Source organism: Bos indicus x Bos taurus, chromosome 19, assembly GCF_003369695.1.
Source record: "Bos indicus x Bos taurus breed Angus x Brahman F1 hybrid chromosome 19, Bos_hybrid_MaternalHap_v2.0, whole genome shotgun sequence".
Lineage (NCBI taxonomy): Eukaryota > Metazoa > Chordata > Mammalia > Artiodactyla > Bovidae > Bos > Bos indicus x Bos taurus.
The window spans coordinates 62,515,387-62,530,424 of record NC_040094.1 but is presented as its reverse complement, the minus strand read 5'-3'; the positions used below and the strand labels follow the sequence as shown (position 1 = coordinate 62,530,424).

Below are 15,038 nucleotides of genomic sequence, written 5' to 3'. Positions count from 1 at the left end.
AGTACGACCATTTTAACAGGTTTCACATTTCCTGTATCATCACAACAGATAAAACATGACTGTACAATCTGAAATCTGAGAAGTGACAGGAAAGGGAGATGAGTAAATTAAGAACAGGTGAAGAAGAAAGGAAAAGAGCAAGCCTGTGCTGCAGTGAAATCGTTAGACTCCGCCTCCCCTACGGCAAACTGTCAGCGTCCGGTCTCACTTTGTACCTGTCGTTGGTTTAGTCATTGTTTCAGTTCAGTCCAGTTCAGTCGCTCAGTCGTGTCCGACTCTTTGTGACCCCATGAATCGCCGCACTCCAGGCCTCCCTGTCCATCACCAACTCCCGGAGTTCACTCAGACTCACGTCCATCGAGTCAGTGATGCCATCCAGCCATCTCATCCTCTGTCGTCCCCTTCTCCTCCTGCCCCCAATCCCTCCCAGCATCAGAGTCTTTTCCAATGAGTCAACTCTTTGCGTCAGGTGGCCAAAGTACTGGAGTTTCAGCTTTAGCATCAGTCCTTCCAAAGAACACCCAGGGCTGATCATTGTTTAGTTTTGTCCAGCTCCTGTGAGCCTATGCAGCCTGCCAGACTCCTCTGTCTATGGGATTTCCCAGGCAAGAATACTGGAGTGGGTTGCCATGCCCTTCTCCAGGGGATCTTCCCGACCCAGGGATCAAACCTGTGTCTCCTGCAGGCGAAATGTTTACCATTTAGCCACCTGCCTACTTAAAAAGGGAAAATAGTTAAGATTTTAAAGGTCAGAGATGTTTAAATTAATTTAAATTAATTTCTGTATCATTCTTAGAAACATAAAAATTCCCTAATCAGGTGCATTTTTTAAAAAATCTGCTGCCGTGTGAAACGCTGGGTTCAGTTGCTGTTTCGGAGGCTGCCTGGTCCGCTGAGCGTCAGTGCTCTGACCTTACTCCTTAGTCCCACTATCCATCATATTATTGAGAAAAGTGATGACGTGAGTTTCAAAAGCATTTTGAAATCATATCTGAGCCAAGGTATATTAACGCTATAAAATATGGTCTTAAAAATAGTGGATTTGGGCTTTAAGGCTCTTCCTGCAGGAGCTTCCACCTCACGGAGAGATCAACTTCCTCATCAGAATTGTCCCATTCCTGCTCCTTGCAGAGTTCCAGGAAAACCTGCAACAGAGGAAGAAATAAAGAGATGGGGTGACCACTGTTTCCTGTAGCCCCAAGTGAGTGAAGAGTGTGTGCACATATGGTATCTTTATATTCCGTGAAGAGTAAAGTGTTAGTCACTCAGTCATGTCTGACTCTCTGGGACCCCAAGGATTGTAGCCTGCCAGGCTCCTCTGTCCATGCGATTCTCCAGGCAAGGATACTGGAGTGGGTTGTCATTTCCTCCTCCAGGGGATCTTCCCAACCCAGGGGTTGAACCCGGGTTTCCCACGTTGCAGGTGGATGCTTTATCGTCTGAGCCACCTGGGATGCTGTGGGATGTGTAAAATGGACCCACCTGCTCCAGGCTGCACTGGGAGAGGCTGTACTCCTCCAGGTCGAAGTTCTGTTTAACTGCAAAAGGATGGACGTGTATTAGAACTGCAAATGTCTTTCATTTATAAATTTGCCAAGTCATGTACCAAGGGCACACAGGGGCAGATCTTAAATACACAGGGTGGGTAATAAACTTGGATTAAATATGGGAATGCATGTTCACCAGGTGGTCCTCTCTCTCATCATCTTAGAGCTCGGGCAGAAGGGCCACAGGACTGAAAACAGGACGCGAGGTTCTGGACTGCCCACGCGGGTTGCGCTAAAGGCTGGACCACTGCCTCCAGCCGCTCTGCATCTGCCCTCACTCTCCTCCACTCTGCTCTCTGCTCCAGAGCCCGACTCGGTGGGCTCCTCCTGGGGGGTTCCGCCAGTGGAAAGCCCAGGAGGAGGCACAGAGAGAGAGGAGACGGAGCTTTTATCCCTCCATGTCCTCCCTGACCCCAGGCATGTCCTTTGATTCAAGGTCACTTCTTCCCTCAAGATGGCAGATTCTACCCGACTCTACTCCCAGGGTCCAGTCACCACCTCCTCTCTTCGTCCCTTTGGACCTAAGAACGGGAACCGTGGTGTCAAGTCCAGCCTCAGGTGACTGCACTGTTCCCGGCACCTTGCCAAAGAGCCCCTTTATAAACAAAAGTTCCTGGAATTATCCTTTTTTAGTTTTTAAATGTATGGGTTTTTTTTTTTTTTGGCTGCTTGTGGGATCTCCTCTGACCAGGAATCCAACCTGGGCACCCCTCACTGGAAGCTTGGCGTCACCCACCGGACCACCGGGGAAGTCAGTCCTACTTTTGAGTTCACTACCTTTTCCCACGTGGAGAGAAGAACCACGAGTGGAAAGAAGACCCTGGAGAGTCGCGATTTCTCGTGGACACTTAGTTACTAGACAACAGTTAGTTACTAGACCAGCATGGCCCCGGCCTCTAGAAGACCTTGTTGTTGCTGTTTACTTACTCAGTCGTGTCTGACTCTTGTGACCCCCATGGACGGTAGCCCGACAGTCTCCCCCATCTGTGGGATTTCCCAGGCAAGGATACTGCAGTGGTTGCCATTTCCTTCTCCAGGGGTTCTTCCCGACCCAGGGATCAAACCTGCATCTCCTGCATTGGCAGGCGGGTTCTTTACCAATGAGCTGCCTGGGAAGCCCCTAGAAGACCTACTAGACGCCAACTATACCCCCAACCACACCATCAGCTGTGAAAGCCAAAAACGCAGGGAGCCCCATTTTATAGTGCTGCATTTTCACAAACCACGGGTGTGCGGCCGCCCCGCGCCTGTCGAGACCGTGGTGCTGCGTTCCCAGCGGCATTTCCTCACTTTGTCTTTCTGTGTCACATGTTGCTAATTCTCAAGATATTTCAAATGTACCATTCTGATTCTATTTTTCATGCTGATCCGTGATCTTCCATATTATTATAAAACAAAGATTACCACTCGTTTAAGACTCAGATGGAGGCTCTCATTTTTTAGCAATAACATATTCTAAATTATGGCAACTAATTACAGTTTTTAGAAACAATGTTATCACACACTTAATGAACTATGGCACAGTGTAAACAGCCTTTTTTTTTTTTGGAAGTGGACCATTTTTAAAGTCTTTATTGAATTTGTTACAATATTGTTTCTGTTTTATGTTTTGACTTTTTAGCCTCGAGGCATGCTGGATCTTAGCTTCCCTGACCAAGGATCGAACTTGCACCCCTTGCATTGGAAGGTGAGGTCTTAAACACTAGACTGCCAGGGAAGTCCCCTAAACATCACTTTTATATGCCCTGGGAAACCAAAACACTCATGAGACTTCCTTCATTGCAGCATTCAATATATAGTGATGTCTGGAACCCAACCCACAATACCTCCGAGGTCTGCCTGTATCCCCAGAAGTTGCCACATCACTGGCTGAGAACCTCTGGATTAAAACCTTACTATTTACTTATAGTATGTGAAGTGAAAGTCGCTCAGTCGTGTCCGACTCTTTGCGACCCCACGGACTGTATAGTCCCTGGAATTCTCCAGGCCAGAATACTGGAGTGGGGAGCCTTTCCCTTCTTCAGGGGATCTTCCAGACCCAGGGATTGAACCTGGCCTCCCGCATTGCAGGCAAATTCTTTACCAGCTGAGCCACAAGGGAAGCCCTTATCATATAATATAGTATGTCACATTTTAGGCCCATGTATTGATACTTCTTATGCTGGTTTTATGCAAGACTTGAATGTGATCGGTTTCCAGAGGCTCACTCGCAGCAGGCACTCTCACCTGTCTCTAAACTGAAGAAGGCATGTGATAAAGGGTGTACATCCTCAACAGGCAACTTGTAGACCACCAGGGAGGCGAACCTGGGGGCGAGGAGAGATAGCTGAGTTCAGGACCTGGAGGCACGGCCGCGAACGGGTGCCATGTCTGGGAAGGGGCAGCAGGCTCGTCCAGGGCTTGGCTGTGCACCTGGAGCTACCGCAACATTGTGAACTCAACTGCAATCCAATATATAAAATAAATAAACAGGCCCTTGAAAGTTAAAAGAAAAGAAAAAGGAAGAATATTAATTCCCTCACAAGAATCAGCTTCCAAACCAGGACTTGGTTCTCTTATTTCCCTCCTATGCTATCCCTTGGAATTGGATGTCTCAAGAGTTGACTCATTGGAAAAGACTCTGATGCTGGGAGGGATTGGGGGCAGGAAGAGAAGGGGACGACAGAGGATGAGATGGCTGGATGGCATCACTGACTCGATGGACGTGAGTCTGAGTGAACTCCAGGAGTTGGTGATGGACAGGGAGGCCTGGCGTGCTGTGATTCATGGGGTCGCAAAGAGTCGGACACGACTGAGCGACTGAACTGAACTGAACTACTCACTTAAGTCCTCATGATTCCCATATAGTTTTTTTTTTTTTTTAAGGAATGAGAAGATGAAGCTTTTATATCTCGCCATCACAGAAAAACAGAACAAAGACCAGGACGAATCAGAATGAGCCCGCATTGACCTCTCTTGCCGAGCAGCCTGGGGGAAGATCCTCAGGACCTCGGCGTGCAGAGCCTCCAGCCGGGCCAGGCTCTTCAGCTTCATCTCCAGCAGGTAGTCTCTGCCGAACTTGCTCTTCAGATGCTGGATGGAGCCGATACACCTGGAGGTGAGAGGAGGGTCAGCCGGCAGGGGAAGCGAGGGGAAACCCACCGCTGGGGACGCGGGGCCCTGGGACCAGGGCAGCCGGCCAGCCCACTCCACGCAGAGACCACCGTGTCGGGGAGATGCCCTCACTCAGAGCGCGCCCGGGGACCCACCCACCTCAGGCTCCCGGACACCATGACGGCCACGCGGTCGCACACGGCCTCCGCCTCGGCCATGGAGTGGGTGGTCAGCAGGGCGCCCCTCGCCGTGTTTCTAACGGAGGCCCGGATCAGCTGCCTGAAGTGAGGCCAAGGAAAATAAACATCAACCAGTGGGGATGCTCCAGACGGTGTGAAAATAACATAACGGCGTTTCCACGGGCACTGATGAAACAAAGAGCGAATTCAGATTCACTCCTCAAAGACAGGAGGTTCGCAGGGACAACGGGCATGGAAAGAACCAAGCAAACAGGGTGTCTCACTCAGAGCAGGGCTTCGGCTGAATGCAGGGAATGATAGTGGGTACAAGCTTGTCTACAGGGACGCTGCACTTCAATAATATTTATGAGAAGGCAGTAGGAGGAAAGAGGAGACCTTATGTAAAAGCATGATGATAATGACATATGCCCCAAAGCCCAGAATGACAGATTTTAGAAAATTCTTCAAGTGATTGGAGAATATATTGAGTATAATCTATAACAAATTTTTGAATCATTATATTGTACAACTGAAACTAATATAATATTATACATCAATTATACTTCAATAAAAGATTTTGTAAATAAGATAAAATGAATAATTTGCATGTCAAAAAAGAGAATACATGAATTTATTCTTCCCTCCATAAGAATTATGTATCGCGTGATGTTGCAAAAGATTTAAACTTAATAATAGATTGATCTGATTAAATATAAAAGTGAGTCTTGAATACTTCCTTGGAAGAGCTAAGATGAAAATGAAATTTTTAGAGTGAGGATTGAGTTACAATTACCTTTTTCTCCTTAATAAAAACTGGATGTGATATGACATTAGGATTTTTTTCTTCATACTGTTTTTTTCTGGTAATGTGGACATCTTTCCCTTTATAAACAACGGTTTAATTTTTTTTTCTTTTTTTATTGCGTCAAGGACATTTTTAGTGGGAAATTTCAGACTTCCAAATGACAACTGCAAAGCGGTTGCTTAGGTGCATTCATACAAGTGAGTCCAAGGGGGAGGAAATCTGTCAGCACAGGAAAAATCTCCACTGTCACCACTGGATCTAACACAACCAGCAGTGTTTTTGAGGGTCAGCCGTTACAGGTGACACACTCGCTCAGGGGTGCCCCTTCGCCCCTCACCACGTCTGCAGCTGCCCCTCGGGGTCCATCCCTGTGGTCGGCTCATCCAGGAGCAGCAGGCCCGGGCTCCCCAGGATGCTCAGCGCGAAGCTCAGCTGCAACAGAGAGGAGCCGCGTCGGCGCCGGCCTGGGCGCGCGGGGCGGGGGGCGGGGGGCCCTCCCTACCTTTCTCTTGGCCCCCTCGGGTAAGGCCTTGGCGGGGAGCGCCATCTGGTCCTGCAGCTTCAGCGCATCCGCCAGCCTGAGGGAAGCAGGGGGAGTCAAACCCACAGCACCCTGCTTAGGGAGGGGGATGCATGGGGGAGAACCAGCAAGTCAGAACAGATGCAGAGAGTTTAAATGAGGCTCAGAATGATCCTAAAAGTGAAACCACCTAGGGTGTTTTATGAACCCTTCTTGGCAGCCAGACTCATATCTGCAGTGCCTTCTTTCTGTACTGAGAACAGTGAGTATATGATCCTATATGATCCTGCAAAGATCCTGCAATCCCACACTAGGGCAGACATCCAAAAAAGACAAAAACTCTCAATCTGAAACCATACATGCGGCTCTATTCACAGTAGCCAGGACATGGAAACAGCGCAAATGCCCATCAGTGCTCAACTGGGTTAGGAAGGTGTGATGCACACAGCAATGGGAGATTACTCAGCCGTAAGAAAGAATGAAATATTGTCACTTTCAGCAATGCACATAGGTCGAGAGAAATTAGTGTGAAGTAAGTCAGACAAAGGCAAACAGTATATAATGTCACTTATATGTAGAATCTAAAAATATAATACAAATGATTCCATATACAAAACAGAAATAGGCTCACAGAGCTAGAGAAACAAACTTCCGGTTACCAAAGGGGAAAGGGGTGAGGGGCGGGATAAATCAGGACTTTGGGTTTAACAGATACAAACTACTATACGTAAAATAGCTATGCAACAAGGGTTCGCTGTATAACACAGGGGACTGTGTTCAGTATCTTGTAATAGCCCATGATGGAAAAGAATCTGAAAAAAAACATGGCTGAGTCACTTTGTTGTATACCTGAAACTAACACCGTATTGTAAGTCAACTATACATCAGTTAAGAAATAATAACGCGTGGCCTTTTTCTCTCCAGGCTTAAAGAGAGCAAAAACACTGAACTGGGGTCTAGACGATCAACAAGTATGGAGCTATCAGCCCGCCTCATCCTGTGTGAAGGTGTCTCAGCCCAGGTGGGGAGCAGGTGATGCCCCGCAACGCACCTGGTGATAGCAGCTGCGGCATCCGCCCTCTGCAGCCCTTTCACAGCGGCCGACACCTCGAGGTGCTCCCTCACCGTCAGGCCGGGCCACAGCGCGCTCTCCTGGGGGCAGTACCCCAGGAACCCCGGGGGCACCCCTCCGCTGCCCCCTGCGAGCAGCACCTGTAGAGACAAGGTCATTCTCACATTCCCTCCAAAACCATGTGTGTAGGCACTGAGCGTTATTTCAGTGGTGTCCTCCTGCTCACACAGGGCCAAGAGTCCAGAAGTGAGCGGGTGATCGCTGGCTCTGGGGAAATGATGGTTGAAAACAAAAAGGCAGACCCTCCACACTGTTGCAGGACAGGTTCTCTATCACAGTTTGGACTTCGTTACCAAGTCCATGAAAGAATTCAAGGTCGCTTATTTGGTTGTCCAATTGTTGTTTAGTCACTAATCGTGTCTGACTCTTTGTGACCCCACGGACTCTAGCCCTCCAGGCTCCTCTGTCCATGGAATTTCCCAGGCGAGAATACTGGAGTGAGTTGCCATATCCTCCCCCAGGGGATCTTCCCGATCCAGGGATCCAACGGAGTCTGTCTCCTGCATTTGCCGGCAGATTCTTTACCACTGAGCCACCTGGTAAGCCTGGCTGTCCAATGCTTGACTTCATTTACTGATCCAAACATCCATAGGAGCAGGTATTTATTGAAGACTCTGTTTTTCCAAAGTTAAAACTGTTACAATTACGGGGTATTTCACAAGTATATTGTGAAGATTAAATAAGCTAGTCTTTTCCAGCCCTCCTGCCAGGGGACACGTGGCCCGTACGGAGACGCTTGTGTTGTCCTGATGGAGAATCTAGGGGGTTGAGGCCAAGGATGCTGCTAAATATCCCACAATGCACGGGACAGCCCTTCATAATAAGAATGATCTGGTCCAAAATGACACTGGTGTCAGACTGTTGACCAACCACTGTGCCAAAATGGAATAAAGGCTTAAAACATGGATGGACCTAGAGATTGTCATACTGAGTGAAGTAAGACAGACAAGGAGGAATATCGTATGACATTATGTGTAGAAGCTAAAAAGAAATGACACAAATGAACTAATTTAAAAACAGAAACCTCAGATACGCAGATGACACCACCATTATGGCAGAAAGCGAAGAAGAACTAAAGAGCCTCTTGATGAAAGTGAAAGAGGAGAATGAAAAAATTGGTTTAAAGCTCAACATTCAGAAAACTAAGATCATGGCATCCAGTCCCATCACTTCATGGCAAATAGATGGGGAAACAATGGAAACAGTGACAGACTTTATTTTTGGGGGCTCCAAAATCACTGCAGATGGTGACTGCAGCCATGAAATTAAAAGACACTTGCTTCTTGGAAGGAACCTGTGACCAACCTAGACAGCATATTAAAAAGTAGAGACATTACTTTGCCAACAAAGGTCCATCTAGTCAAGCCTATGGTTTTTCCAGTGGTCATGTATGGCTGTGAGAGTTGGACTGTGAAGAAAGCTGAGCACTGAAGAATTGATGCTTTTGAACTGTGGTGTTGAAGACTCTTGAGAGTCTTTTGGACTGTTGGACTGCAAGGAGATCCAACCAGTCCATCCTAAAGGAAATCAGTCCTGAATATTCACTGGAAGGACTGATGCTGAAGCTGAAACTGCAATAACTTGGCCACCTGATGCAAAGAACTTACTCATTGGAAAAGACCCTGATGCTAAGAAAGACTGAAGGTGGGAGAAGGGGACGACAGAGGATGAGATGGTTGGATGGCATCACCGACCCGATGGAAATGAGTCTGAGTAAACTTGGGGAGTTGGTGATGGACAAGGAAGCCTGGCGTGCTGCAGTCCGTGGGGTCACAAAGAGTCGGACACAACTGAGTGACTGCACTGAACTGATAAATAGAAACAGACGCACAGATGCAGAAAAAAACTTACGGTCGCCAGGGGGATGGGCTGGGGGAAGGGATAGTTAGGGAGTTTGGGATGGACACACACACGTGCTATGCTTAGAGTGGATAACTGACAAGGACGTGCTGTACAGCACAGGGGACTCTTCAGTGTTACGTGGCAGCCTGGATGGGAGGGGAATCTGGGGGAGAAGGGATACATGTGTATGCGTGGCTGAGTCCCTTTGCTGTTCACCTGAAACTATTACAACATCGTTAATTGGCAATGTGAAATAAAAAGATATTTTCTAAGTTTAAAAAAAGAGAAGATAAAAAACAAGCATCCTGGCCCTCCAAACCCCAACATGTCCCCAGGGCCAAACCTGAGAAATCCTGAACTAAGGTAAATGGAAACTTCTCAGCACTAGTCTGGAACACAGGAATCAATAAATACATGCATTTATTATTTTTATGGGCCGGATACCGTGCCATATAATAATAACAACAGGTATGTGTACCAGTGCTTACATTTTCTGTGTTTTAAATTATTTTGGCCTCAGAAAAACCCGACCTGACTGGGGGGTCAGCTGGATGGTCCCGTTTCACACATGAGGAAACAAACAAGCCTCGTTTGTTGGAATCGTGCAGGAGGCCGTTCGAGGTGGAGCTGGGAGTGGGAACTGGGGCCTGCCCCGGGACAGCAGGCCCGAGACGTCAGGGCTGTGTCGTCTCTGCCCGGGACTGAGGAGGAGAGCCCTCACTAACCTGGCCTCCTAGAACTTTCAGTCTAGAGAGAGAAACAGGAAACACATCAGCAAGCACGCCATATGAGTGAATCGCAGCGCCTGCTGATCGCTTTCAGGGCAATAAAGGTGTTAGCCCCGAGTGTCACAGGGAAAGGCCTCTGGGGATGTGGATTTTAAAGTGATGAGAAGGAGATGAGCAGACACTCGAAGAGCCGAGGGCAGAGCGCTCCAGCCCCCGGGAGAGTCCACCCCAGGGTCTCACAGTGGGAAGACCACCAAAGGCTAGTGGCAGCCAAGGTCATCAACGGAGCCCAGACCCTCCAGGGCCTTTCGCGGCCCCGGTGAAGGTTCTGCACGCACTCCGGCTGCGGGTTATAAGCAGGGTGATGGCACGAGCACTTCCGCATTTTTCTAAGGACCACCCTGGCTGCCGAGGAGTGAGAGGGGAAGGGAGACCGAGGGCACCATCAGCTTCTCGTGGTGAGCATGCTCTCTGGCCTTCACCTTCTGACCAGTGTCAACAGCGTCTGCCCTCCAGACGTGCGATACTGTGGGTCTTCCTTGGTGGCCGGGGGGCTGAGACTCTGCCCCTAACGTGGGGGGCCCAGGTTCAATCCCTGAACCTGGGATTGCGCCCTATAACTTCAGGTTCAATCCCCGAATCCCTGTTTGATGCTGCAACTAAGAGCCATTGCAGATAAATAAATAAATATTATTAAAAAAAGAACAACAAGACAAAGTTGCAATCCTTCAATCCTCTGTCCATTACTTTACACAACTTGGCCCAGGCACAGCACCCCACTGTATTCATGTACTATTGTGGTTTTTTGCTTTGGAACATGGACAATTTTTCACTAATCTAAGAGTTCTATTTTCTGAATAAATCCTGGATCTTGGCAGTCTGATTCAGCAAATTCTCAGGATACATAAGTTTAAAAAAGAAAAAAAGAAAGACTTTTGACCGTGAACAAAGCTAATGTTTAGCTTTACTTTCCCAAATGTTTCCTGTGAGTGTGTCTACTTTTCACTCAGTACAAGGCATAGAATAGATAACACACAGGCTTCGGTGCCTAACTATTTTTGGAATTAAGGGGAGACATTTTTCATTAATCCTCTTCATTCAATGCATAAATAAGAATGATTAATAAGAAAGGACCAGATACGTATTTTTGAGATTGGCATCTGCAGTCACTGGGAACGCTTCTTCTGGCAGCACTGACGAGCGTATTTCCGCGTGTTTACTCACCTGCCCTGCGGTCGGTCTCGTGTCTCCAGTTATCATCTTGATGGTTGTGCTTTTACCAGCTCCGTTGTGTCCCAAGAGCCCTATGACTTCCCCTGAAAGAAACAGGTACACTCAGAATTATCCCTGCAAATTGTTACAATAAAAGTAACACAAATGCTCTTTCATGGCTCACCATGTGTCAAACCATAGTCATTATTTCACTTATTCTTCGCACACACACCTGAGTGCTGTCACTAGCTTCATTTTGCAGGCAAGGAAATGGAGATGCAAAGAGAATTGAGAATAAAATGACCAGGGTCATGCAGCCAATCTGAGGTTGAGCTGGAATCTGAAGCGCATTTTGCATTTAACCAACACGCTGCAGAACATGCTATTTGTGAGGATGGATGCACTGCGGTACCCCAGGGGGTTCCTTCCTGGGAACGAATCCCTGTTGTGAAATTAATTATATTACTTAAAAAATAAGCCCAGCCTTCTTAACAGAAGGACCGCCTCATTTTTGGTCATTGTTCTCATCGTTGCTTTTTTCTGTGTGTCTGTCTGAATGGAACAGAACTGTCTTCCTATGCAAGGAAACACCATTGTAATTATAGCTGAGATTTTCCACAGGCTGGCTCGGCCGTAGCCTGTGGAGGAGGGCTGGCTGCCCTCCGGGTTCATCTGCAGACAGTCCCGGATTCAGACCCTCCCAGGCCCTTCAGGAGACCTCACAGTCACGGGTCAAGACGGCTTTGCCAGCAGAACGACTGGTTCCCACCTTTTTTCACGCAGAAAGAGACGTTTCTTGTGGCTACTTTTTTCTTCCTCTTGGCAAAACAGTTTTTCTTTCTGCCTGCATATTCCTTCCGTAGACAGCTGGCCACAATGGCAGGTTTCTGGAAAGGCAAGGAAAGTCCAATGCAGCTTCATTCTCACCGTGAAACGAGCGCGTGTCCCCTCCTCCCCGGGTCCAGATCTCTCCTGCTAGATGCCATGAGTCAGACCAGCCCTCCCCCCTAGAAACTGCCATTTTCCAGCAAACTGCCCCAGTCTTGTACATCCCTTCAGGGAAAAGACATCTGTACTGCAGCACACGATTCCTGCTTGCTGTTCCTCCGAAAACTGGAATAGAGACATCCACCCAACCAGTAGGTCTGTGAAGAGGTGTGTTCATGTACACACACCCACAGGCACACAAACACACACATAGACACACAAGCAGACGCATCCGGGCACACAAAGACACACACACCTCAGAGGAACTCTCTGCCCTGAACTGCAGTGAACTGTACTCAGCTTAGAAAACTTTCAACGTCTCGCTTTGGTTTTGTGATGATTAGCTTTATTTGCCAAAACTACGACTCTGAAAAAGGCATGAAGCAGTCAGTGTGTGTGTGTTTCCTCGGTTCTCCCATCTTTGTGGGCACTGCATACTCACAGAAGTCAAACGATGGGCTCCATGTGTAAGGACTAAAGAACCTCACGTGTTTTCGGAAAAGACAGACTGCGCACTGGCCCCCCTGCCCGGACAGAGTCAAGTGCCCTATGTGTGATTTCACGGCTCTACCTCCTCCGCGTCCGGGGCGGCCACGGCGTCTGCTGTTCGCCTTCTTTCCGTCTGGACGTCTTCATCCTCCCCTTCGGGTTTCTCTGGGTTTGCAAAAACAGCACTGCTCCTTGGCGAAATTCTAAAAGCAAAACAGTGCAAATCTAAGAGGTTTCCAGCGGGAAACGTGCCCCCAAATGGTGAATTTTGTATGTACTGCGATCAATTATTTGGACAGATTGAGTAGCTGTGGGGCTCCCTTTGTGGCTCAGATGGTAGAGAATCCACAGCAGACTCTCAGTTTCCAGTCGACACTGTTGTCCTTTCAAACAGCCTTGCTCCCATCAGTGATGCTACTTTCGATTCAGCCTGGCTTTTTGCCTGAGCATAACGCTCCTTATCCGTCGTGACGTCTCTGGAAAAGGATTTGGAGGCAGGGCTGCCCGTGAAAGGAACCTAGGAACTGTAATTTTAGCACAGATACTTCAGAATTCTGAGGCTTTGTGGTAACACCAGACCAAAATGCTTATCATCGGAGGCATGACCTTCAGAACCCAGGACTCGGACTCACCAGTAACTGAGCACCGTCGCTTCTTGGGAATGTGTGTCAGAATTACCCTTTTCCGACTGCTACCAACCGAATCCTCTCCTCCATTGTCCCACACCTCTGGTTACGGCTGCTCCCAAACTTCCACTGGCAGCCGATGCCCTAAAACAGAGCTGTCTCCCTGCCCCTCTCCTGCTCTGCTCGCTTAAGCTGGACTTGAGCTTGATTCCTCTTCTGAGTAAGGCAAGGTTTTCAAAGCACATCTGTCTTCATCTTCCACCGTGTAACTTTCAAAACCCTCCCTAAGCTTCTCTACCCAAGACCCTCCAGTACCGAGCTTCCGTGTTTCATGGTCCTGCAATACAGGCCTCCAAGTTCGTTCCAGCGGCCTTCTCAAATCTGCAGAAGGAGGTGTTTTTTCCAACTTTCATCCTTTCGCTCAGCTACTCCTCCTTCCTGGATGCCTAGACTTATCCAACTGCTTACATAGATGTGCCCAGGCGTTGGTGATGGACAGGGAAGCCTGGCCTGCTGCAGTCCATGGGGTCACAAAGGTCGGACACGACTGAGTGGCTGAACAACAACTCTACACAGTCCCTTTAGAACAATTCTACACAACACTTTCTATGCAATTAATTAGACATATTAAAATGTCTTTAAACAATGAGTATTAAAATAAGACGTGAAATAGTATTTGAATTTTCTTAACCTGAACACAGGATCCTTTCTCATTGGTTTCTTCCTAAATTTCATTTCCAGACATCGTAAGATAAAGAGGAAAATGAAGAAATGAAGGTAAGGCTGGGGAGAGAAAGACAATCACCATGAGCATCAGTACAAGAGCAACTCCCATATTGGAACTGATTTAAGGAGCTTGACCATGTACAAGGTTTTTAAGGATCTGGTAACATTTTCACAAGATTGAAAAATAATATCATTAATATTTTATGAAGCTCTCCTAGTCTGTGTTACTGTACTTAAGAGAAATCATGACAGAAATAGTAAGCTGGGCTTCCCTGGTGACTCAGTGGGGAAGACTCTGCCGGCCAGCGCAGGGGACATGGGTTCGATCCCTGATTTGGGAAGATCCCACATGCCACAGGGAAGCTGAGCCCGGGAACCACAGCTCACTCAGTTCTGGAGCCCCGTGGTCCACCACGAGAGAAGCCGGGGCAGTGAGGAGCCCACACAGCACAGCTAGAGCGCGGCCCCAGCTCTGCAACAAGAGAGAGCCCATGCAGGCTTCTCTGTGTATTTTTAAGTAAATGAATAAAATTATTGTAAGAAAAGAAAATAATGAGTTGATACCAGCCCTACCCACAGCACTGAGAGTTCGGGCTTCCCACTCAGTGTCAGACGATGAGTATTAACTAGTGGCCAGATGCCGGAAGTCAGGAGTTAAAACTGTTCATTTAACACAGAGCATACAAAGCTGTCCCCTCAGGCAAGAACATTTAAATGAAAGCATCTTCTTACGATTAGCAATGTCAGAAATGCAACCTGCTGTTCTGAAGCCCCCAAGTAATCCACAGAGTCGGGAGAAATCTGTGAAACGAGGAGAAAGGGGTGTTTAGACGCACCTTGATCTGTGTGTGAATCTCTTCCCACAAAAAATGATGCCCATTAAACGACTCGCCTGCATTCTACGTGAGTTATCTTCTACATCGGGTAAGAGTCAGTTCCTAACTGCGCACCTTCCTTGCTTCCAAGGTCACTTGGCGACCTACCTGCCCACCTGAGTTTGGCTGTAGCTCAGATGCGTCTGTGCAGGAGTGAGCAGGATTTGCTCTGCTGGCAGAAACCTGGGTGGTGCTGTGGGACCCACTGAAGCCAAGGGCAAGACGTGCCTGGACCTACCCCCTGCCCGCTGCCTTTCTCGCCACACCTGTGCTATAG

The 15,038-nt window shown here is 48.0% G+C and overlaps 1 protein-coding gene across 6 annotated transcripts in view; it reads right to left on the bottom strand.

Annotated features, from left to right (window-relative positions):
• Window positions 1–990: 990 nt before the first annotated feature.
• Window positions 991–15,038, bottom strand: part of LOC113878212 (ATP-binding cassette sub-family A member 9-like) — a 54,753-nt gene continuing 40,705 nt past the window's right edge. For 5 of the 6 annotated variants that reach the window (XM_027519147.1, XM_027519150.1, XM_027519148.1 and 2 more), the window contains 13 exons: window positions 14,619–14,687; window positions 13,852–13,943; window positions 12,617–12,737; window positions 11,828–11,945; window positions 11,071–11,162; window positions 7,196–7,356; window positions 6,127–6,202; window positions 5,962–6,056; window positions 4,800–4,919; window positions 4,498–4,638; window positions 3,774–3,853; window positions 1,483–1,538; window positions 991–1,145 (listed from right to left, as the gene is read on the bottom strand). In XM_027519147.1, the coding sequence (XP_027374948.1) occupies window positions 1,050–1,145; window positions 1,483–1,538; window positions 3,774–3,853; window positions 4,498–4,638; window positions 4,800–4,919; window positions 5,962–6,056; window positions 6,127–6,202; window positions 7,196–7,356; window positions 11,071–11,162; window positions 11,828–11,945; window positions 12,617–12,737; window positions 13,852–13,943; window positions 14,619–14,687 (1,317 nt within the window). In that variant the 3' untranslated portion in view covers window positions 991–1,049. The remainder of the gene's footprint in view (window positions 1,146–1,482; window positions 1,539–3,773; window positions 3,854–4,497; window positions 4,639–4,799; window positions 4,920–5,961; window positions 6,057–6,126; window positions 6,203–7,195; window positions 7,357–11,070; window positions 11,163–11,827; window positions 11,946–12,616; window positions 12,738–13,851; window positions 13,944–14,618; window positions 14,688–15,038) is intronic. The other variant, XM_027519151.1, reaches the window with a different exon arrangement.